General features: G+C 52.6%; 4 protein-coding genes across 4 annotated transcripts in view; 2 read left to right on the forward strand and 2 right to left on the reverse strand.

Annotated features, from left to right (window-relative positions):
* Positions 1 to 1,203: 1,203 nt before the first annotated feature.
* Micos13 (mitochondrial contact site and cristae organizing system subunit 13) lies at positions 1,204 to 2,877 on the reverse strand. The gene is made up of 4 exons (XM_051177623.1): positions 2,705 to 2,877; positions 2,017 to 2,194; positions 1,804 to 1,858; positions 1,204 to 1,420 (listed from the first exon to the last, which is right to left on the reverse strand). Exons 1-4 carry the CDS (start codon positions 2,731 to 2,733, stop codon positions 1,323 to 1,325), a joined length of 360 nt encoding a protein of 119 aa, XP_051033580.1. The 5' UTR covers positions 2,734 to 2,877; the 3' UTR covers positions 1,204 to 1,322.
* A 3,122-nt stretch (positions 2,878 to 5,999) lies between these two features.
* Rpl36 (ribosomal protein L36) lies at positions 6,000 to 6,857 on the forward strand. The gene is made up of 4 exons (XM_051177624.1): positions 6,000 to 6,156; positions 6,293 to 6,387; positions 6,524 to 6,658; positions 6,734 to 6,857. The coding sequence occupies exons 2-4, from the start codon at positions 6,295 to 6,297 to the stop codon at positions 6,821 to 6,823; spliced, it is 318 nt and encodes a 105-aa protein (XP_051033581.1). The 5' UTR covers positions 6,000 to 6,156; positions 6,293 to 6,294; the 3' UTR covers positions 6,824 to 6,857.
* Positions 6,858 to 6,909: 52 nt separating this feature from the next.
* On the reverse strand, positions 6,910 to 19,445 carry Lonp1 (lon peptidase 1, mitochondrial). Its single transcript, XM_051177614.1, has 18 exons — positions 19,015 to 19,445; positions 15,731 to 15,819; positions 15,115 to 15,234; positions 14,443 to 14,680; positions 12,809 to 12,870; positions 12,520 to 12,649; positions 12,256 to 12,339; positions 11,569 to 11,789; positions 10,675 to 10,813; positions 10,117 to 10,295; positions 8,944 to 9,031; positions 8,710 to 8,832; positions 8,506 to 8,622; positions 8,083 to 8,223; positions 7,841 to 8,006; positions 7,496 to 7,713; positions 7,256 to 7,420; positions 6,910 to 7,177 (listed from the first exon to the last, which is right to left on the reverse strand). Exons 1-18 carry the CDS (start codon positions 19,426 to 19,428, stop codon positions 6,998 to 7,000), a joined length of 2,874 nt encoding a protein of 957 aa, XP_051033571.1. The 5' UTR covers positions 19,429 to 19,445; the 3' UTR covers positions 6,910 to 6,997.
* A 1,172-nt stretch (positions 19,446 to 20,617) lies between these two features.
* Positions 20,618 to 22,691, forward strand: part of Catsperd (cation channel sperm associated auxiliary subunit delta) — a 39,889-nt gene continuing 37,815 nt past the window's right edge. The window contains exon 1 of the mRNA XM_051177239.1: positions 20,618 to 20,840. Coding sequence (XP_051033196.1) covers positions 20,782 to 20,840 — 59 coding nt within the window. The 5' untranslated portion in view covers positions 20,618 to 20,781. The remainder of the gene's footprint in view (positions 20,841 to 22,691) is intronic.

Raw genomic sequence — 22,691 nt, forward strand, 5'->3', positions numbered from 1 at the left:
CTAGCCTGTCCATTTCTGTGGCTCAGCACCTGTGGGCTTGACTGCTTCACTTCAGCCCTGTACGTGGGAAGACAGCCAGCCCACTTGTGCCCACCGTGTTGGTGAGCATAGTGGACATGCAGGGCTACCTTACTACAGATAAACCTCTGTAAGAACAAAGGGCTGTCTGTTTGTTGGGGCAGCAGAGGGGTGAGGGACATGGACCTTGTTCTAGAGGTCATTGACACCCAGCCTGGGGTACAGGCAGAGGCAATCCCTTGTTTTGGGTATAATAAGGCACATGTCTCCAACTTTTGAACTTTAACAGGGTGACACAGTGACAACCCAATGCTAGGTACCCTCTGCAGCCCAGGAGTGGACCTAGGACAAGATAGCTGTGTAGAGCCAGCCAGCCATCATACCCTGCATCTGTTCACTGAGTTTCCAGGGTGTTCCACAAATGTGCAAATAGCTGGGTGACTTGAATAAGCTGCAGAGCTCCTTGTGGCAGAAGCTGTTCCTGGAGGTGACCCAGAGCCCAAAGGTGGCCTGGAGTCCAGGTTCCCATACCCCAGTACCTTCTGCATCCTTTCTGAGGGCTGGATGAATAGTGTAGTGATGTGATCCCAGCATCCATGACAAGCATCTCAGGATTGCCTGGAAGTCCATCTCCAGGAATGGGACACCTGTACAGTGTGGGCAGTATTTTTTGTCAACCTAACAGTCATCTGGGAAGAGGGAGAGTAAACTGAAAAATACCTCCATCAGATTGGTCTATGGGCATTTTTTGATTGATGAGTGATGTGTAAGGGTCCAACACAGTACCACCCTGGGCTGGTGGACCTGGGTGCTATTAGAAAGCAGGCTAAGCAAACCATGCAAAGCAAACCTAAGCCCACAGTGATCCTCCATGCCACAGCTTTAGTCCTGTCCCTAGGTTCCTCACTTCCCTCAGTGATGGGTGTATGGCCTGAGGAGCAAGCTCAAACAAACCCTCTCCTGCCTGAGCTGCTTTCAGTCATGGTGCTTTATCACAGCAATAGAAACTATAAGACACACAGTTTTTTAAAGCTAAAAAATACTTTTGGGCTCTAAGCATTAACATCTGGAACACAGGGACCCCCAATGGACAGGACTTTCCCCACAAGCAAAAGTTGCTGAAGCCCAGATGATCCGGGTTCCTCAAGTCCACTCTGCATCCTCCCACGAAAACACAGGTCAGGGACCATTCCCAAGTTCTTTATTGGACCAGCAATGCTGGAAGCTGCCCTCAGAGTGGAGTCCCCACTGTGGTGGAGTCTGCGGAATCCTGGTCCTGCCCATGCTGGGGCAGGTGGCATCCTTTACTTGCTGTGTTCTTTCACATACTCCCAGCCCTCCTTGGAGTATTCTCTGGCCTTGGTGGGGGCCACGGACAAAGCTGCCATGACAGAGATGATGCCTGCAGGGACAATGCAGTGCCCATGAAACCCCATCTCGCCAGAACCATTCTCACAGCCAACATCCAAGAAAGCCCAAGAGTGCTAGTTAGAGCAAGAGTGAGTGGGACCACCCATTCCCTGCACCCTGTTTTACATATTTTCATTTTGTTTTTTGTTGTTTCAGAGAGGTTTCTCTGTAGCCCTAGAACTGAAAATCTTCCTGCCTCAGCCTCCCAAATGCTGGAGTCACAGGCATGGGCCACCATGGCTAGTCGTTTTTATTTAGGTCCACAGGCGACATACAGGCACACAGGGAAGAATGGAAAGGAACAGCAAGGCAAACAGGACTGGGAGAGAAGCTGGCATGCCCAGGCATCCACCAAGCAGAGGCAATGGGGCCTACCTGAGTTCCAGGAGTCACGGAAGTTCGGAAAGTTAATCTTTGGAGGGGCTGGGAGCTGGGGAGAAAGAGGAGCACAGGGGCTGGTGCATGGGGACAGGTCACACGTTATCACCCAAACCCAGTGATTACAAACCACCAAGCAGAGGTGGTGCGGGCACCAAGGCCACCCAGAATCGACCTGTCAAGCCCCATTCTCACTCCCAGCCAGGGTACCTGTGGCATCTCCAAACCCGTCTGCTGACACACATACTGGCTGAGCTGGTACATTGCTGGTGGCACCACCTCCTCGGCCTTTCTTAGAGCAGCCTCGCTCTTGTCACTGGGCCCCAGCAGCTCCTGGTCATAAACAAGGTAGACTGCTCCCCCTGCCACGCTTCCCTTGATAAGGAACCTGGCGGGAGACAGGAAGGGACTGAAGTTGTGGGGGCAGGGTCTCCGGGGACCTGAACAGTTCACCAGGTAACACCCTGGGATCCCAGGGAAAAGGATCATTCCTTTTGCCTTGTGTGACACGACTTGAAATGGTAAACCGAGTCTTTAAAAAAAGACTGGTTCATTCGAAATCCTGCCGACAGCAGTAGACATTAGGCACAAAACCCTCCAGGAAGCCCAGGGGCCCTTCCTTCATGTCACTCAAATTCCGGAGAGGAAATAAGGGCAAGCATTCCCTGTCACCCCTATTGTACATAAGGGAAAATTTAAACTGTAGGGCTGGCTGGAAGGTAGGAGAGAATAGATCAAGTTAGTTTTGCCAGTAAGCCCAGTTTCCTACAAGGGCCGTGAGAAGAGGTCCAGACGCAACCGGAAGTAAGCATTCGCAGGACACCAAGCTGCAAGGCACAGATGCCTGTAGCACGGAACTATCTCGAAGGCTCAGGGCCCAACCCGAGTCTCCACGCACCTCATTAGCGACCATACTCGAGCCACCATGGTCGATCTCTCGCTTCACTCCACGCGCAAGGACACACAATTCGCCCGCCGCTTCCGGTGGACAATGCTGCCGAGGTTCCTGGGAAATGTAGTTGTTAACGAGAGCCGCAAAGGATTCTGGGAACGGCAATAGGGTTCGACTCAGTAAATCGAGGACCGTGGCCGTAACTCTTTCTGGGAAATGTAGTCGGGAGAAAAACAAAACCAGAGATGGGCTAGGCCGCGAAGCCTCCTGGAAATGTAGTTTGGAGGGTCGATGGAAGGAGCCCTTGAAGGATGCGGATGGGATCCTCGCGCCTGCGCGAAGGATTGAGCAGCCCTGTGGTCTAGTGAGTCTTGGAGGCAGTTACCAAGGTAACGCGAGGGCGGGATTGTTCCGGAAGGCTAGTCTTTCATCACGTCTCGGGGCGTGGCTTTTACCTAGTGGGCAAAGGCGATGATCATACAGAGATCGCCGTTCTGCTGCAAGATGGGGATAAATGGTTGCTGGAGGCTGTAGCAGAGGACTGACAAATTTTACCAGCGTGTAACTCGAGAACCCAGAGATCATGGGGCAGAGAATTCTTAGAGGGTTTGAATGCTACATTCCTGTATTCACTGTGCTGTTGCAGTCACAGACCCATCTCTCCGTCTACCCGCATACCCTTTCATCCACTTATACACTTACCCATACACCGGCCTCCTCATCCATCCATCCATCCATCCATCCATCCATCCATCCATCCATCCATCCACCCACTTACCTTGCTAGCTTGCTTTGGTCAGAGCTTGGAGTTTCACAGGTTCGCACGAAGTGAGGAGGTGGACACATAAGGGAGATTTGTGGACTTCATAACTCAGTACTTCTCCCTGTGCCATTTCAGCCTTTTGGGTTTGGGAAACTTCCTCTCCTTGTCTTCCAGACTTAGGTAGAAAATTCCAAGGTAAAAAAGACCTGTGTTAGCCGGGTGTTGGTGGCGCACGCCTTTACTCACAACACTCTGAAGGCAGAGGTAGGTGGATCTCTGTGAGTTCAAGGCCAGCCTGGTCTACAGAGCTAGTTCCAGGACAGGCTCCAAAGCAATACAAACCCTGTCTCGAACCCCCCCTCAAAAAAAGAAAGAACTGTGTCACTAGGCAATGGTGGTGCATGCCTTTAATCCCAGCACTCTGGAGGCAGAAGCAGGCGGATCTCTGTGAATTCGAGGCCAGCATGGTTTACAAATTGAACTCCAAGACAGTTAGGGATGTTATACAGAGACACCTATCTCAAAAAACTAAAGAGAAAAAGAAAAGGAAAGAAATTTCATCTTTGGATCTAAGATTTCAAAGAATTAAATTATATTAAGGAAACGCGTTCTAAACAGAGAATGGAGACAGGTCAGACTGAGCAAGAAGGGCTAGTCCCTGGAGAATCTTGGGCAAGTCACCACTTCCCTGGCCAAGGATCCACAAGAATGTACTTTGCAGTGTGTTATGGTGTGATACTTGCTCAGAATCCCACACAGAAGTCAGGAACAGCAGGGGTGCACCTACAAATGAAGGGGACACCAGCGTGTGGCCCCGTGAGCACCCTGAAGGTTTCTACAGTCCTTCCCCAGATCTGAACGAAACTTGCTTCTTGGACTCTAGGTCCGGTCCCGCCTATCTTGGCCCCGCCCCCAGGCTTCTGCTCAAGTTTCTCCTCCCGCTCCTGTATTCTAGGCCCCGCCCCCGGGCGGCTGCTCGGGTTTCCCCCCCCCCCCCCGCCCTTCTGCACCTATGTTCTAGGCCCGCTTCTCCCTACGTTGGACCCGCCTGAGCCGACACACGGCTCAACCACCCTGTTACCAGGTCCTACGCCCCGGTACCCAAGCCTCAGCTGACGACCTCGCCTTCCTACCTTAGCTCCGCCTGGGGTGATACTACACCCAGACCCTGCCCTTCTGTGTTGGCTCCTCCCACTCAGGCCTGAGGCTTTGCCCTCTGCATGCTTCAGAGTTAGCTCAGTCTGCTGCACAGCAGAGCTTCCAGTTGGAGGGGGTTAATTCCTTCAAGTCATTGTACCAGAAAGCTTGCCCACTACCTCGACTCTCAGCTGTGACCACTCATATCTGTGACACCTGCCAAGAACCACTCAGCCGTTCACTGTGGACCAGCAGGGCTGGACCCAGGCCCTGCATCGTAATCAGTCTGATTCCTCAGTTCAAATTCCTCAGGCTGGCAAGTGTGGAGTGTGGGAGGCTGAACCAAGAGAGAAGGCTGGGGGTACCCCTCAGTTGCTAGAGCACTTGATGCGCATAAAATGAGTGCGATACACATCTGTCATTAGCAGGGAGGTCAGCCTGGGCTCTATGAGACCATACATCAAAAATGGAAAGGGAGCAAGTGAGGAGGGAGGAGGGAAACAGCCTTTGATTCTAGACCATTTGGCAACCCTCCTTACCCCGCTGTTACAACCCAAGGCCACCACAGACGCTAATCTCCCTCCTTCCATGAAACCCAGATATCAGTTCCGGGGGATCTAGTCTGTCAAGTTCTGTTGAATATGGGTTCCATTCTGGAGCCCTCGTGGACGAAGGCTAGCAGAGCCCCATCAGCTGACGTCTGACCTCCTCAAGTGTGTGGTGGATCAGGCTTCTCCCAACCCCTAAATAAATGTTTTGTTTTTTAAATGGCAGCAGTTCTGGGGGCTGACTCAGCACCGGCTAATGTAATAGAGGGCCGGCACCCACGTGTAGCACAGACACACACACACATGCAGACAAAACACCTCTACACAAAAATATATATTTTATTTTGTTTTGTTTACAAGACAATGTTTCCGTGTAGCCCTGGCTATTTTGGAACTCTCTTTGTAAATCAGATCAGCTTTGAACCTGCGGAGATCTGCCTGCCTCTGCATCCCAAGTGCTGGGATTAAAGGAGTGTGCCACCACCACACCACCCGTCCTTTTTTTTTTTTTTTTAAAGTTAGATTTACTCGTTTTATTTTATGTGCTTTGTCTACAGGTATGTATCACGTGCGTGCTGCCCACAGACGCCAAAAGAGGGCATCAGATACTCAGATACCCTGGAAAAGGAGATACAGATAGATGTTCTAGTGCCACCATCGTAGATGCTTAAGATTGGTCCCAGGTACTTTGGAGATAAATCAAGTGTTCTGTGACGTCTCTCTAGCCTGATAACAAGAACTTTAAAAAACATTTTTACTGTCCGAGAAACTCGCTTCAACAGTCTCGAACTCATAACCTAAGGGAAGACCCAAGGCTACAGCCATGTCCTGCTCAACTGGAGCTGGTTGAGCGGGCCTCGCATATTCACAGGCGCCGCGGAGCCTCCGGCCACCAGAGGGAGCTCGCGGCACGCCTGCCTCTCTAGCCTCAGCGGCGAGCCACCCACAGATATCCCAGGGTTCCGCGCGGCGCCATCCTTCCTGTCGCGGCCGCCATCGGAGAGCAGCAGGTAAGTGGAGCTCGTCAGGCCGGTATCTGCCGCCATCGGGGCTCCCGGGCCCGTGGGGTGCGTCGGAGGGCGGGCGAGCGGGTGAACTGGCCGATGTGCCGGGTCTCAGTCGCTGTCTCATTCTCACCGCCCGCAGCCATGGCCCTGCGCTATCCCATGGCCGTGGGCCTCAACAAGGGCCACAAGGTGACGAAGAACGTCAGCAAGCCGAGGCACAGCCGGCGCCGCGGGGTGAGTGCCGGGCAGTCACGAGCATAGGGGAAAGCCGAGGGCTTGCTGGTGTTGGTTGGGCGCCGCGGGGAGGGGAGCCCGGGCGCAGGATGGTGCGTCCCGCCCCTCGGTAATGGTGGTTTTGGCGTCCCCGCAGCGCCTCACCAAGCACACCAAGTTCGTGCGGGACATGATCCGGGAGGTGTGCGGCTTCGCGCCCTACGAGCGACGCGCCATGGAGCTGCTCAAGGTGTCCAAGGACAAGCGCGCACTCAAGTTTATCAAGAAGAGGGTAGGCAGTGACCCCAGAGGGTGGGCCTGGGGCGGCGGTGGCCATGGCCGTGGGTGACGGTGTGACTCCACACAGGTGGGCACGCACATCCGCGCCAAGAGGAAACGGGAGGAGCTGAGCAACGTATTGGCGGCCATGAGGAAGGCGGCAGCCAAGAAGGACTAATGCCCCCACCCCCAATAAACGTTACTGCCGGGCAGATGTGTGTGCGTGCTTGTGTTCGCAGACGCTCAATGACTCAGGCTAGGCTCTGGAAAGGATTCTACTTTATTCATGATTCTACACCTGTGCTCGTGGCTGTGCCACACCATGATTATTCAAGGAGGCCCCACCCCCGTGTCACCGCTCCACAGCCATAGCCTCTCGAAGTTCATGCAGAGGGAAGGCAATGCGGAAGATGTCACGGTAGTGCTCCACGAAGTGGACCTCGAGGCCCTCTGTGATGAAGGGTGCCAAGTCCGAAAAGTCCTTTCTGTTCTCCACCGGCAGGACAATACAGGTCACACCAGCGCGCTTGGCCTGTGGGGACATGCCGGTCAAATCGGTCCAGGGCTCACCACCCTGAGGTGGCCAGGGGCACAGGCAGTGAGAACTCACCGCGATGGTTTTCTCTTTGATGCCACCCACAGGCAGCACTTTGCCTGTGAGGGAGACCTCCCCTGTCATGGCCAGGTTCTGCAGCACGGGCTGTCCCAGAGCCAGGGACAGCAGAGCTGTCACGATGGTGCAGCCTGCACTGGGACCATCTTTGGGGGTGGCACCCTGCAAGGAGAGAGCAGGCGGTGAGCCCAGGTGGTGTGATAAGTAAGGTTGGATGACAAACAGATGGGGTCCTACCTCAGGCACGTGCAGATGAATGTGTGAAGTGACCAGGAAGTCATTGTCAGGATCCTGCTCCATCAGGAAGGCACGGGCAAAGGTGTAGGCGATGCGGGCACTCTCCTTCATCACATCCCCCAGCTGGCCGGTTACCTCTAGGCTGCCTTCCTTGTCCTCCCTGCTGCCCCTAAGCAGGGGCCGCCTTAAAGACGTCTCCACGAACAATGTGGAGCCTCCTGGAAGATGGAGAGGAGTCTGAATTTGCCACCTGTACCTTGCTCCCTAATCCTACACTTGGACTCCTAGTGCTGGCAGCATGCACATGTGTTAGTCCAGGCAGCAACATTGGCATGGGGCGCTCACCCATGGCAGTCCAGGCCAAGCCCATGACCACGCCAGCAGGGGTGACATCATACATGCGCTCCACGGTGAACACTGGTTTCCCCACGAAGTCTTGTAGGTTCTCCGGTGTCACTTGCACAGTCTCTGCCTCTCCACTCACTATCTTGTAGGCAGCTTTGCGAAGCACCTGAGAGTAGAGGGTGTGGGTAGGCCTTGTGCTGGGCGGGGCTCTGTGCTAGGCATGCCACTGTATACAGTCTTACCTTCTCCACCTGCTTCTGCAGGTTTCGAACTCCGCTCTCCCTGCAGTACTGTTTAATTAGCAGAGTGAGCACTGCTGCAGACAGCTGGGCCTTGCTCTCATCCAGACCACACAGGGCGCGGGCCTGTGGCACCAGGTACCGCTGTGGGGAACAACTGTCAGCAATGCCCCCCCTTTACTGTTTGGGCACCCCGGGGTCCCAAGCTGCTTCTCCCTAGCCTTCAGACACCATCTCAGCCCTTCCTCTCAGAAGCAGGGAGATGCAGGCTGGAACAGCTCCAGAGTGGGTATCACAGCCCTGTCCTGAGAACCATAGGCCCTAAGCCTTGCCTGAGACCTCTGCCCAGCACCTGTCAGGTACTTAGGACTACTGTGGGAACCAGGTCTGATCTTGTACCCCTCCAGCCCACAGAACTCCACCCACCTCCGCGATGGCCAGCTTCTCCTGTGCTACATAGCCTGACACATTGATCATCTCCATGCGGTCCCTCAGAGGCTCTGGAATGGTGTCAGTGACATTGGCCGTGCAGATGAACAGCACCTGGGTAACAAGGGGGTACAAGTGTTGGAAGCTGGGTGTATCCCTCTCATAAAGCCCCTGTACCAGGGCACATCCACCAGCACTCACCTTGGACAGGTCCACTGGCACATCCAGGTAGTGATCCAGGAAGTTGGCATTCTGCTCAGGGTCTAGCAGCTCCAGCAATGCCGATGATGGGTCCCCTTGGTAGCCTCGGCCAATCTTGTCCACCTGGGTGAGGCAGGCAGGCACCATGGGATCATGCCTGACTCCCATACCACATGCTAAGCTTAGTGGACTTAAGCCACTGCCTGACCTGCCTGTTCCCAGAGGCTCCCCTACCTCATCGATCAGCACCAGTGGGTTCTCTGTCTTGGTCTTTTTCAAACACTGGATGATCTTCCCAGGCATGGCCCCCACGTAGGTACGCCTATGGGGAGGCAACACTCAGTGTGGATCAGCATGCTGAGCAGAGAGGCCCACAGCAAACCACCAACACACGGCCCACTTGGAGGGCAGCTCTTGTTCCCACACAGGTCACCCAATGTTCTCCAGCCAGTACCTGGCAACATACACAGCCTGCAGTCATGCCCAGCTCACTTCCCTTAGTATGAAGAGGTGGGGGCTGGCCAGGCTAAATTTTGAAGGGGGCAGCTGGCACAGCATGAGACCCACACTCAGGCCCAAGGCTCAGCAAGGCAGGCAGGGCAGGGGTAAACAAGGACCTCAGGCAGCTCAGAAGTCAGGATGGCTAGGGCACCACTGTAGGGCACGAAAGATGACAGGAGAGGCACTGAACAAACAAGGCTGGAGCACAGCATAAGGCGCAGAGCCTGGTGATTTGAAGGAGCAGCAACGAGGCTGTGGCTGGGAATGGGTAGGACCCTGAGGGGGTGGGAGCTATGGTGGGCTACGGGTAGAAAGGAGGAGGGCTTTGCTAATATGACAAGATTCTTTTGTTTTCCAAGTTAAGGTCTCATGTAGGCCAACCTGGCTAACAGCTCTAGAGGATGAGTATATAGCCGAGGATGACTCCCACTCCTGAGCCTCTTGCCTAACCTTGAGTGCTGAAATGGCAAATGAGACACCATGAGGCTTCTTGCCATGTTCTACCCAGGCTGGCTAGCTTGTCAGCTTGGTCTCAGTGCTTAACTCAAAGCCTGCCAGTCTATGTCTCCCGCTCTCCTGTAGCCGACTGCCCCTCACATCAGGGGTCCCACACTGGATGCATGTTTAGGTGTGGCGGCTTACAGTTTTAATACCAGATGCAGAAGAAGGCAGGAGTTCTCTGAATTCAAGAGCAACCTGGTTTACATAAGGAGTTCCAGGACAGCTAAGGCTATATAACAAGACCATCACAAAAAATCAAAAGTCCAGGCCAGCCAACAATTAGCTACCTCCTGCCTCTGTGTACCTTTGTGTACACCCTAGCCTGGAGTACTTTGCCCTGCTCAATGCAAAACTCCATCTTCCCACAGTGCCCAGTCAGATGGGTGCCAGGCCCAGCCTACCTACCTGTGCCCCTTGATTTCAGCCACATCTGTCATGCCGCCAACACTAAAACGGAAGTATTCACGACCAAGGGCACGGGCAATGGAGCGTGCAATGCTGGTCTTGCCCACTCCTGGCGGGCCATGGAAGCAGAGGATCTTGCCCTGGGTAGAGCCTCGGAGCTGGCTGACAGCTATGAACTCCTGTGAAAGCCAAAGAGGCTCAGTGGCCCTGAGGATGCAAGCCCTTGGAGCCAGTCCTGCAGGGCCCTTGCCCAACACTTGTGAACAGTCCCTTGCTCTTCCCAAAGGTCTGGGCTGACTGGAGCTGTGGCTGCAGGGCCCTGGGCCCTGGCTGACAGGCTGTAGCCAGAGGTGTCAGCTACATTAGGGGCCCCTTCTCTACAGCCTGACCACAGCACACCTTATCACAACAGTCCCCACCCTCTGCACACCCTTCTGCCACCCATTCACATCCCGAGCCACAGTTGGTTAGCTGGGTGGTTCTCCAATGGAAGGATGTAAGGACAAAAAAGCAGCAGCCTGTCCTTGGCTGTGCTAGTGCACATGCTGCAGGCCTTACCAGGACACGCTTCTTCACATCCTCCATGCCATAGTGGTCCTCCTCCAGCACAGCCTGGGCCCTAGTCAAGTCAAGGTTTTCATCACTCTGCCGGCCCCACGGGATGGATGTCAGCCAGTCCAGGTAGTTGCGGGTGACACTGCAAAGACAAGCACAGTGAGCAGATGCCCACAAGGACCACACCACAGGAAGCATTGTCACCACACATGAGGTCCTGTCCATGCATGAGTATGGCACATGACAACTGAGTGACACCAGGGATGAGTATGGCTCAGAGAAGCCAAGGTCAGGCTTGCTGCAGGCCAAGGGCTACCATGGCTAGTACCTGAGGCAGGCACCTGTGGACAGCAGCCACCCTGGGCCAGGAACCTTTAGGTAGAGGTGTCACTGAGGGAGGTCAGGTGGCACAGCATGGCCTGCTCAGATATACAGAGGGAGGGCTATACTTCAGGGACACAGAGCATCCTCGGGCCAAGATTCAGCTTAAGTCAGTCTGACACAGGAGCCAGTGTGGGGTTGCCTGAATTAAACTAAGGAATTTGACAGAAATAGTCCAAATCATCTGGGGGCCAGTGTCACCCAGGGTGCCCTGAGCAGGAGGAAGGTAATGCCCAGAACCTGGCAGAAAATCATCTAGACATAGACCTGTAGCATCAGGCAGACACACAAGGGTGCTCAGACTATACTGGTCCACCACATGCTTGCTTCCTGGGCCACTGCAGGCAGAGCCAGAGGCAGTGACAGGGCAGCCAGCATCCCCACAGGCACTTATATCTCAGGTCAGGCCCCAGAGGCCTTCTGCATTCCTGGCAGCCTGCACAGGAACATGGCCACCCCAGGGTCTTGGGAGACAGCACACAGGGGTGACCAGGGGCCACGGTGTGGGAAACTCACTTGAACTCAGAGGAGTGGTTGTCTAGCAGGGCCAGCTTGCTCAGCTCCTCATCCACCACATCCATTACATGCTTGGGAACCACAAGCTCCCTGAGACGCTCCCGGAACTTCTCCTCGATGGCATCTTTGTCATCCTTCTCCAGCCCCAGCTCCTTCTTGATGATCTTCAGCTGCTCCTGCAGCAGGTACTTCCTGTGCGTCTGCTTGATCTTCTCCTCCACCTGTGGCAGGGAGAGCTCAAACAAGGCAGGGCAGGGGCCAACAGAATGGGCCCTGTCTACAGGGGGCTTCCTTACAGTCTCCCGCACTGGGCACCCTGACATGGGATTACTGTCTGTGTGGGCTTCTGCCTAATGGACAGACAGACACACCCAACCACACACACCAAACCACACGAGTTAAATCTGTGTTGTTTTTTGTTTTGAGGCAGGTTATGTGGCCCAGACTTATCTTAAAACTCCCTATACAACTCCTGACTCTCCTGCCTCCATCTTGCCCAGCCTCTAGGAGGGGAAACTTTGCTATAGCAAAATGAAATACAACACATGCCTAATGTCCCAGCACACTGGAGACTGAGACAAGGGGACTGTGCAGGTGTAAGTTTCTGGGTCAGCCTGTTTCAGAGAGAACCCCTAAATCAAAGAGTTAGAGCTAGGACATATCCATTCATCTCCCTCTGTCCATTACCTCTCGGCCCAGGCGTTGCTGAAGCTTGCTCAATTCAAACTCCTTCTTCAAGAGTGATAGGGCCTTGTAGAGCCGCTTAAGGATCTGCAAACAACAGGGGACAGTGCAGTTGTCTGGGAGCAGGGACCATCACAGCCACAGCACTGCTGACATGGGAACAAGCACCCAGAGAGTCCCAGCCCTGGGGATGAGCCTGCTCCGAACAGTTACTCTGTCTTGATATTGAGATCAGTGGACTGGGGCAGGGCATGGGCACACACTCACATTGGTCTCTTCCAGCACATCCTGCAGCTCATGGGACTCAGCCCCCGTGAGTGCAGCACCCATGTCACTCAGGTAGATGGGGTTGTCCACCACCCGCTGGCCTGCCTGCATCATCTGCAACACTGACTCTCTGTAGGGACAGAGTGGCCGTGCCTTAGACTCTTCCCACTACCACACACACCTCCAGGCTTCAGTGGTAGCCAGCTTTGCCACTGTGCTGCAGTGGAGGCAGAGAGCTGGCACCAGGTAGCAGTCCCTGCCCAGCCCAGCCCAGCCTTCAGACACTGACCTGTACAGTGGGTTCAGGGCAATAATATCCCGAATGGTCTTCACAATCTCCGCAGTCAGGGCCTGGCAAGCAGGGACCATGGCAGTCACAAGATGGCAGAAGGGGAGCCCTCCAGGACCACCCACCAGAAGCACAGAGCAGAACACAAGGTCAATAGGATTAAAGACTAAAACCAGGGCCAATGAGACAGCTGAGAGCATAAAGGTGTTTGCTGCCAAGCCTGATGGCCCAAGTTCAATCTGTGGGCTCCACATGGTGGAAGGAAGAACCAACTAACTCCTAGTCTCCAAAGTCTTCCTCTGACCTCCATATGCACACCATGGCACACATCCACGCTCTCCAGCCCCATAAGAGTAAAAAAAAAAGAAAAGAAAAAAGAAAAGAAAACCAAGGGCTCCACCCACAGCCACTGGGGGCCTGAGCAAGCATTCCTCCACATGTTTGGGACTATCCCCACTCCACACACTTTCTGGGGCTTTGGCTTTCTGTTGTTGAGGTAGGGTCTTACTCTGTGGCCTACACTGGCCTCCAACACCAGCCATCCTCTTGCCTCAGCCTCACAAGTCCTGGGACCACAGGCACACACTATCACATCCAAGCAGGATAACCATCACAGCTGAATTCACCTTTATAGAGGAGAGTACCTGCCCTACACAGATGTCTCTGTGGCTCCTGAACCTTCTCTCAAAGTCATGAGGTCAGCTTGGAACCCACCACAGCAAAGCCCAACGGAAGGCTGGCACAGTGTCACTAGCATGGGGCCACTGCTCTAAGATGAGATGTGTTCCATTAAACAGAATGACTCCCCTAGGCTGCCTGCAGTCCCACGAAGTTCACAATCCCAGCATCAACCCAGAGACCTCCTCTCTCCAGACAGCCCCAGCTCAAGCAGACATCACCAAGTGAGCCTAGCATCCTTTAGGAGCTAAGCCCAGAGGCATCTTTCCCATCTCCAACCAACCACAATCAATAAGGCCAGCCCCTAGAAGAGGCTGGCAGTAGTTCCATCCTGTAGCAGCAACAGCACTGGACACATTCCAGGCTTTGGGTTAGCTTGGCTAACAGTTAACTGTCCTACTTATAGGAACCTTGAAGAAGGCAGGACAACCTCAGTTTGGGGTCTGAGTGGCATAGCTTGTTTCTTCCCTGCTTCATGCACAGTCCCCTGAGCTGTGAAGGAGGCAACAGGTAGGTGTTCTACAGAACACTGGATGACTGTATATGGTGATCATGAGCTGGGGTGGGGGCATGGGTTTGATTCCTGCCTTCTCTGGCTAGGCAAAAGGCCTAGCCCAGTCATGCCAACCCATACTTGATACTTGCTTGTACAAATAAAGCCTGTCTGAAGATCAGAGATGGAGCTTGCCACTAGCTAACCATAGAGGTCTGGAGGTCTGTACAGACAGGAAATGAGATGGCTGGGCAGAGAGGATATAGGCGGGAGAAAACTGGAACTTCCTCTCTTTTCTGCTGGGAAGCTAATGAGATAAAGGTGGCTTTGGTTTGTCCCTTCTCTCTGGATCTCTCAGCATTTTCCTCTGTATCTGACTCCAGGTTCTTATTATTTAGACCAGTCTGTGCAAGTTATTTCAGTTGACTGCTACTCAAGGCCCACAGGAGAGCACATGGCTTACCTTCACTTCCTCTGTGACTTGGAAGTCTTCATGGGTCACATTCTCAACCTCCACCATGAGCACCTCTTTAGGGGTGTCAGTGGAGGCCTCAGGCACCACCTCCAGCGGGGGCTTGGCACCTGACTCATCCTCTGCCTCCTTCTTGCCTCGCTTCAGCTTTCTCCTAGACTTCTGCTTATTCTCTGACTCTGGCTCTGGCCCCTCGGGCTCCACATCCAGCTGCCGGCTGATGTGAATCCTGCAAGCAGGCAGACAGATGCAGTACAGACAGAGCTGTGTGTTCAAAGGCCCTGTGGCTCCAGGGTCTTAATATAAAAAAAAGGAAGGAAAAAACAACAAACAAAGCAAACTGGAAAGCATCACCAACACTGCACCGGAGATCCCAGGGCTTCGTTGGTTTGGTTTTATTCTTTTTTTTTTTTTTCTGAGACAGTCTTGCAACTAGCTCTGTAAACCCAAACTCACAGAGATTCACCTGCCTCTCCCTCCCAAGTGCTGGGATTAAAAGCTTGTGCCACCATCCAGTGACAGTTTCTCCTGACTGGTGGTGTCAACAGCTTGGAACCACTTGAGTCAGGGCAGAGCCCTTGCCCGTAACTTCATAAAAAACTACAATCACTTCTGTAAATGCCAACAGGCACACCTCGCCTCATCCTTGCTGTGGCCCCGTACCTTCTGTGGCCTGTGACAATCATACGCAACTTGTCTCCAAGGTCCTGCATTTCATGAATCTGAGCGAATGTTCCTGTGTGGTAGATTTCATCCAGGCTCTCCACAACATCTGACTCATTGCTGAGGGAGACAGAATACAAGGGCACACTGACTGGGCTGCAGCATACTGTGTGGTAGGGCTCAGGAGGAAGGTACAGGTCACTACCAGAGTCCTGAAGCATCTGCCTGGCACCTTCCAGGGCGATGGAACCTCCAGGAAGGCTGCCAGCTCAGCACTAGTCCTTCTTGGGTGGCAGCACCTCACTAAGTCAACCTCCAAAACAGGACCTCCTTCTGCTGTTATAGCTAGCGCCCACAGCAGAATCAGATTTGTGGGTGGGTGTACCCAAGGTCCCAACCTTCCCTGGGGGCTAACAGTTCACTTTCAGTGTTGTGAAAGGGTCTTCCACATGCTAGATAAATGTTCCCTGCTAAGCCATGGCCCAGCCCCTGAGAGATTCTAAAGCCAAGCCTTTGACCTAGACTAAAATAACAGTGTGCTTGGCTCTTGGTCTCCTTTGGCTCCTTTTATCTCAACTCGAAAAATTCAAACTACAGTTCCATGGAGAAGACTTACTTGTCATCTCTCTTCAAAAAGACGCCAACATAGGGCTGTGCCAGGCGGACTTTCCTCCTTAGCAGCTCAACCAACTTCTTATTTTTAACCTGCAGGAGAACGATGAATGAGGCTGAGGCAGCTGCAGACACTGCTGCTGGCAACACTGTTTGCTACAAAGCCACAGCTTCATTAGTGTCACAGACCTGGAGTGATGATGTGGCAGGAGGCTCAAGTTTAAGGTGGCTTCCTCCCAGCCTTGCACACCATTTCCTAGTTCCTGATCAGTTAGTTACTCAATGACTGACTCCTCCCACCCCCTTAGCAGGTGTCCATTAAAAGTGAAGATGGAAGCTGGGCGCTGGTGGCGCACGCCTTTAACCCCAGCACTCGGGAGGCAGAGGCAGGCGGATCTCTGTAAGTTCGAGACAAGCCTGGTCTACAAGAACTAGTTCCAGGACAAGCTCCAAAGCTACAGAGAAACCCTGTCTCGAAAAACAAAACAAAAAATTGAAGATGGTTTTAATCCCAGCACTTGGGAGGCAGAGGATGGTAGACTTCTGTGACTTCAAGGCCAGCCTGGTCTACAGAATGAGTTCTAGGACAGCAAAGGCTACACAGAGAAACTCTGTTTCAAAACAAAACAACATCAAAGAAACCCCACATCTGAAACAGTGGGGCTTGAGAGGTGGCTCAGCAGTCAAGAGCACTAGAGTTCAATTCTCAGAACCCATATAGTGGCTCACAATCATCCCTAACTTGTTTCAAGGGATCTGACACTGTTTTGAACTCTATGGGCACTAAGCACACATGTGCACATACATGCAAAATACCTGTACACAGAAAATAGATGTAAACACAGACACCTGAGGATGAATGTCACCTGTGTAGCTTCCCCAGTCACCCTGTAGTTTAGGACACAATACATAGTTGACACTAACTTGGAACTCTTGCCTTAGCTTCCCAAGTACAGCATTGACAGGGACAAGTTGCCACACACAGTTCACCTATGAAGTTTCTGATACAGCAAGGCCTGGGAGGGGCAATCCCAACACCTCTCACTGTTTGGGGCTCTTCCTTGTCTGAGTCAGGATGTCATACTGGAGTCCAGGTTGGCTTAAACTCATGACAGTCCTAATCCTCCCATGTGCTGGGATTAGTCTATACCACTCCCCATTTAGGTGGCTTTTTTTGTTGTTTGAGATAGGGTCTGTGTTATTTGAGAATGCCCCACAGGCTCATATATTTGAATGTCTGGTCTCAGTCACAGAACTGGGAGGTGTGCCCTTGCTGGAGGAGTGCCATTGGGGGTGGACTGAGGTTTCAAAAGTCCATGGCAGGCTGTCTCTGCCTGAGACTTGAGGATCAGATGCAAGCTATCAGCTATTGTTCCAGTGCAAGCCTGCCTGCCAACACATTTCCCATGATGTTTACAAACTAACATATTACTATAAGCAAGTCGCCAATTAAATACTTTATTTTAAAAGTTTCTTGCTCGTGGTATCTCCTTACAGCAATAGAACAGTTAACTAAAATAGGGTCTCATATACTGCAGGGTAGTGTCCAACTTACCTTGTAGCCAAGGATAACCTTAAACTCATTCCACCTTAGGCTAGGATGACAAGTGTCTGACATACATCCTGTGTATCATGTTGAGGCCATTACCTCCTGTATGCTAGATGAACACTGCACCCAGAGCCTCAAGCAACACCAGAGCCATCCCTGTATTGGCAGTTGTAGATATGAAAGCTGAGTATTTCAAATAGATCCTTTCACTGGCTCCCAGGAGCCAGCTATAATTCTTTGCTGGAAGCTGATGGCTGGGCCACCATCAGTGTCCCCTAACTTTGGTCATTGAGGTCCACATGCCAGAGTTTCAAGGCCACACCCCAAATGGCAGACATTGGAAGATATGTCTCTTTGCTCTGCCCCTGGAAGCCTAGAGAGTAAAGGGGAATCTAGAACAGGCCTCCAGGGCAGTTCTGCAGTATCAGAACCTTCCAGGCATTCATTGCAAGTGTCACAGGAACTCCCTCCAAGCAGCAAAAAACAGAGGCTCAATACTCAGTCATTCAGGGAACTGTGAGGGCACCTGGGACCCCAGGGCTGAGGAGGCAGAGAGGCTGAAGGACCAGGAGCTCAAGGCCAACTCAACTACATAGCAAGTTTGAGATCAGTCTGGGCTACATGAGATCCTGCCTCAAACAAAACAAAAAAGCCCCTACACATAGGCCTATATATGACTTCCACAGCAGCTCCCTGACTCTAAGATAGAAGCTTCAATTATGTCCATTTGTCAGATGAGAAAAACTAAGGCCCTTGGGAGCAACTTGAAGAAGGTAACTGTGCCATGTCACCCTCCAGGATTGGCTGGAAGGTGTGTGTGTTCTACCAAATAGGCAAAATAAATGAAGGGCCTTGGAAACACAGGAGGAAAGGTAGAGAGATGTGACTCTCCTCAGATCTATGCTGTCATGCCTGCCTTCAAGACTTGGCAGAGCCAGGAGAATGTAGGGAGGTTGTGGGGTGGACACAGCAATGACTCAATGTATGACCTTGGTACTAGGTTAACTGATAACCACTGGCCTCCGATTTCCAAGTTTAAAAGGAGAAAAATAAAACATAAACGTTGGGGGGGGTAGGTGGCCGATTAGGAAATTCCCTACTTAAATGTCTCTGCTTTCCGTGGATTTCATCATCCTGATCTCTTTTCCTGCCTCCTCATGGCTCATTAATCTGTAAGGATCAGATGAGATGAGCTTCCTGCACTGGAATTTTCCTCCCTTGGGTAAAAGGCTGTTCTAACTTTTATTCTTATTAGGGGTAGATATTAGGGACACTGTTGAAATCTTGTCCTTTTCCTCTTCCTTTGGTATGCCACTCACACTTTAGTCATTTCGACCTTCTCCTAGAATATAGCCCCCAAAGACAGAAACTTTGTATCCCCCACATGTGCATGATACAAAGTAAATAAGGGAGTGGAAACTTCCACAGTTGCTAGCCTGGGCCATAAGACCCTGATACACAAGACTCTGTTAATAACACATGACTGAACAAGGTGGACTCGGACGGTGTTACAAAACTTTCACCAAGATGGAAGTAAAATTCTGTACTCTGCTGCTAGACGGCCTGAAGGACCCGAAAAAGGGAGAATGTGTCCAAACGAGCCACTCAGACTCCCGAGAAGGTAGATGACAGGTAGCAACGCGGTTCAAAAGGTTTCTTAGACACGAGAGCGCTTAGGGACCCCTGGCTCCCGCCAGCGTAGCTGGGGACCCTAAGTCCAGGCGGGGCGCTCCCGTTACCTCCACAATCTTGATAAAGCGCGGGAACACCGGGTTGCGGGTGATGGCGATGAGTGGTAGGTGCGGAAACACATCCGGGACGGTCATGGGCGCGAGGGCCGTGACAACCGGGCCGTCCCCGCCACCCGCCGCGGCCCCGTCCTCCGCGCCGCCCTCGGAGGTCTCGTCACCGCTGCCGCTGCCGCTGCCACTACGGCTGCTCGTGTCCCACAGCCCCCGCCACTGACCCACGCCCGCAGGGACGCGGCCGCCAAGCGCCCAGGGAGCGGACGTGTCGCAGACCCGCCGGCCTCGGCGCAGCCACGACCCGGACGCGCTCGGGACGCGGCCGCCAGTGACCGCCAGCAGCGGCCGCCGCAGCACCCAGCACCGCGCAGCGGCCCACAGGCGCACGTAGCCTGTGCTCGCCGCCATGGAACAGCCATACTGGCGGCGCACCGCGACACGTCATCTCAGCTCGCCCTCTGGTTGTGCACGTGACGACGCGCGCGTGCTTCAGGCTGGGGGCGGCGCTTGGGGGGGAAGGTGGGCGTGCGGGCGTGGCCAGAGCGTAACCTGGCGAGAGGCGGGATACTCTAGGTTGCAGGAGTTGAGGTGGGGCGTGGCTTGGAGCTGCCCGACTGGGGGCGTGGCTCCAGGAAGTACGTTCTATAGAGCAGGTTTGGAGGTGGACAAAAAGGGGAGACGTGCTGTAGATGCTGAAGAAAGAATGACTTGGAGGGGATGGAAGTGTGTGTGGTCCGAGTACGTAACGCTCCACGGAGAGAGCCCTGGAGGAACCGGAAGTGGGGGCGTGACCGAAGGCCGACTTAAAGGGCGGGGATTTGATCGGTTCTGGTGGGGGCGTGGTCATAGAGGTGACTCCAGGGGCGGGGCTTGAGGAGGTGGAGTGGGATGAGGCGGGAGGTGTGCTGAAAGGGCGGGACTTGATAGAGTGGGTGGGGAGGGGCCAAATGTAGTAGAATGCCTGGGGCTTTTGTGGCCGTGGTCGGAGCGCAAGGCTTCGGGAGCTGGTCCTGGAGGAGGCGTGGTCCCTGTTTAAGCAGTACCACAGCGTTCTGTTTCCAATTTTCATGTTTTACTTGAGTAATTTCATTGTACAGAAGGCATAAGAAGGAAAGCACAGCGCACCTCTTCTTTATAACTTTATCCTCATTCTTGTACACTGGTGATACATAACAACAGGTCCCACCATCTTCACACCACCCTGAAGGAGGCTCCCTTAGAGGGCTTTTGCCTCCCTCTCTAATAGGCACGTGGCAGGCCCTGCTCATGTGTGCGTGTTTGGTGTCGCCTGTGTGGGCAGGTATCCATAAGGCGCTCAAGAAAACACTGAAGTTTTAAGGGAGCATCCCAAGCGACCCAGAGTGCATGCTCAAACTCTACAAAGCTGCCGGTGGCTTTTATACATGCCCCAAATCGTGGTTCCACATCCACCTGTCTGAATGCACATTCTATGCAGACTTCCTCGAATTTATTTGTGCATGCTCACGAATCTGACTTATGGAGCTGGGAGCCTGGGTGCTTTCAGGTTCAAAATGCTCTGCTTCCGTATTGCCATGCTCACTCTCACTTTCATTTGGGACTTTTTTTGAGGGATTCTGTTGTGCACATCCAAAATGTTCCTGATAACGACCTTCATATCAGGTACGCACGCGCAGACTTGGGGGTGGGGGCGTGAAGTGGCCTACCCTTAGGTTTTATGCGCATGCTCAGATTCTTCCTCAAGCTCCTTGGCAGTTAGCTGCTGACGACCAGGCAGGCAAGATGCTGTTGTTGATGCTGGCGGCAGTGGCCACTGTGGTCAGAGCTCAGCCAGTGTGCAAGTACGACTGTCTAACTGGAATGGGATGCAGCTAGGGGTGCACGAGGCTGGTCCATGTTGGAGCCGAGGCCTGCTCTCCAGCCCCATTGTAGGAATCAACCTTGACATATCCCTTCCAAGCACATCACTAAAACCCGGTGCTGGGTGTAGAACCAGGGCTTTGGGCATGTATAAGATCCAAGTTCCCTGTGCAGTCTGAAATGTGTCCACCATCCATCCCAAAGTTTCCGGCATCTGAGGCTAGTTAAATCCATGCTGGGGAGTGCGCTGTGCATGTTGCCTTGGTTAGCAACATCTCTGATTGCTACCATGTGATAATGTCTCAATGTATTGCTAAGTGTCCCCTGGGAACCTCGGTTCTCTGGCCCTGAACCCTGAATCATCAATAGAATCGTGCAAGAAGGCACTTGGTTGCTATGAGATTATAGCCAGCCTGAGCAACATAGTCAGACCTGTCTCTGAATTAAAAAATATCATGCCTCAGCCTCCCAAACACTGAGGTGAAAAGTGATAACACTGTCATACACACACACACATTTCAGTAAATATTATGTTTAGTAAATATTACTGTGGGCCAAGAGCCACAGGAACCCAAGAAGTGTAGGTGTCCCAGACAGGTGTCTTGTCCCACCCAAAAGGAACTTATTTGCTCCAAAACAGCAAAAAAAAAAAAAAAAAAAAAAAAAGTAGGAAAGCTTAAGAAATACTTGCAAAAATCATGCTGGTGAGGCTTGGGCTGGAGCTCAGTGGGCAGAGCGCTGGCCCAGCTGGTGAATCCCGGGGTCAACTCCAGTACCACAGACAACTAGCATGGTGGCACATGCCTGCCATCACAGCAGTGAGAAAGAAGAGGTGGGAGGGTTGGGAGATCTATGCCTGGGCTCCTTATGCAGCCTGTCTCTGAATAAACAGTGAAAGGAACCTGGGGGACCCTCAAGGTAGAGAGCACTAAGGCCCTGGGTTCCATCCCCAGCACTGTGCACGGGATGGGGTATGATGGGTAAAAGTCGGAAAGCCCAAGGAGAGCATTTGGAGTTACAGATAGGTGCAAGCTGCCATGTGGATGCTGGGAATCAAACCTGGGTCTTCTGGAAAAGCAGTCAGTGCTCTTAAGAGCTGAACCATCCCTCTAGCTTCTAATTTTTTGTTGTTACTTAATTTTGAGATAGGGTTTCTCTGTGTAGCCCTAGCTATCCTGGAACTAACTCTGTAGAACTGGGATTAAAGGTATGCACCACACCTGGCTAATTATTTAAATTATTTGTGTGTGTGTGTATGTATGTTTGTGTATGTCTGTGTGTATATGTGTGTATGTATGTCTGTATATGTCTGTGTGTATGTGTATGTGTGTATATATTTCTGTATATTCCTCTGTGTGTGTGTATATGTATGTCTGTGTTTGTGTGCATATGTGTCTGTGTATGTATATGTGTATGTCTGTGTGTCTCTGTGTGTGTATGTGTTTGTGTGTCTAAGCATATGTATTTGTGTATGTCTGTGTATGTCTTGTTGCATATGTATATGTCTGTGTATGTCTCCTGTGTATGTGTGTGTTTGTGTGTGTCTGTATGTCTGTGTCTATGTGTGTATGAAGTCAGAAGACAACTTACAGGAGTCAGTTCTCTCCACCAGGGCCAAACTCAGATTGTTAGCCTTTGCAGCAAGCCCTTTCATATAATTAGCCATCTCACTGGCCCAGCCTTCTGTGTGAGCATGAGCCATGAAGTCACTGGATTCTCCTGTCTCTGCCTCCTGCCTCTGTGGTAGGCACACCAGATTGACCAAGTCACAGCACCCTTCCAAGCTCTTATGCTGTTCCAGGGACTGTGGAAGGAGTGTCTCCCACCAACAT

The sequence above is a fragment of the Phodopus roborovskii genome, unplaced genomic scaffold (genome assembly GCF_943737965.1).
Source record: "Phodopus roborovskii unplaced genomic scaffold, PHOROB, whole genome shotgun sequence".
NCBI lineage: Eukaryota > Metazoa > Chordata > Mammalia > Rodentia > Cricetidae > Phodopus > Phodopus roborovskii.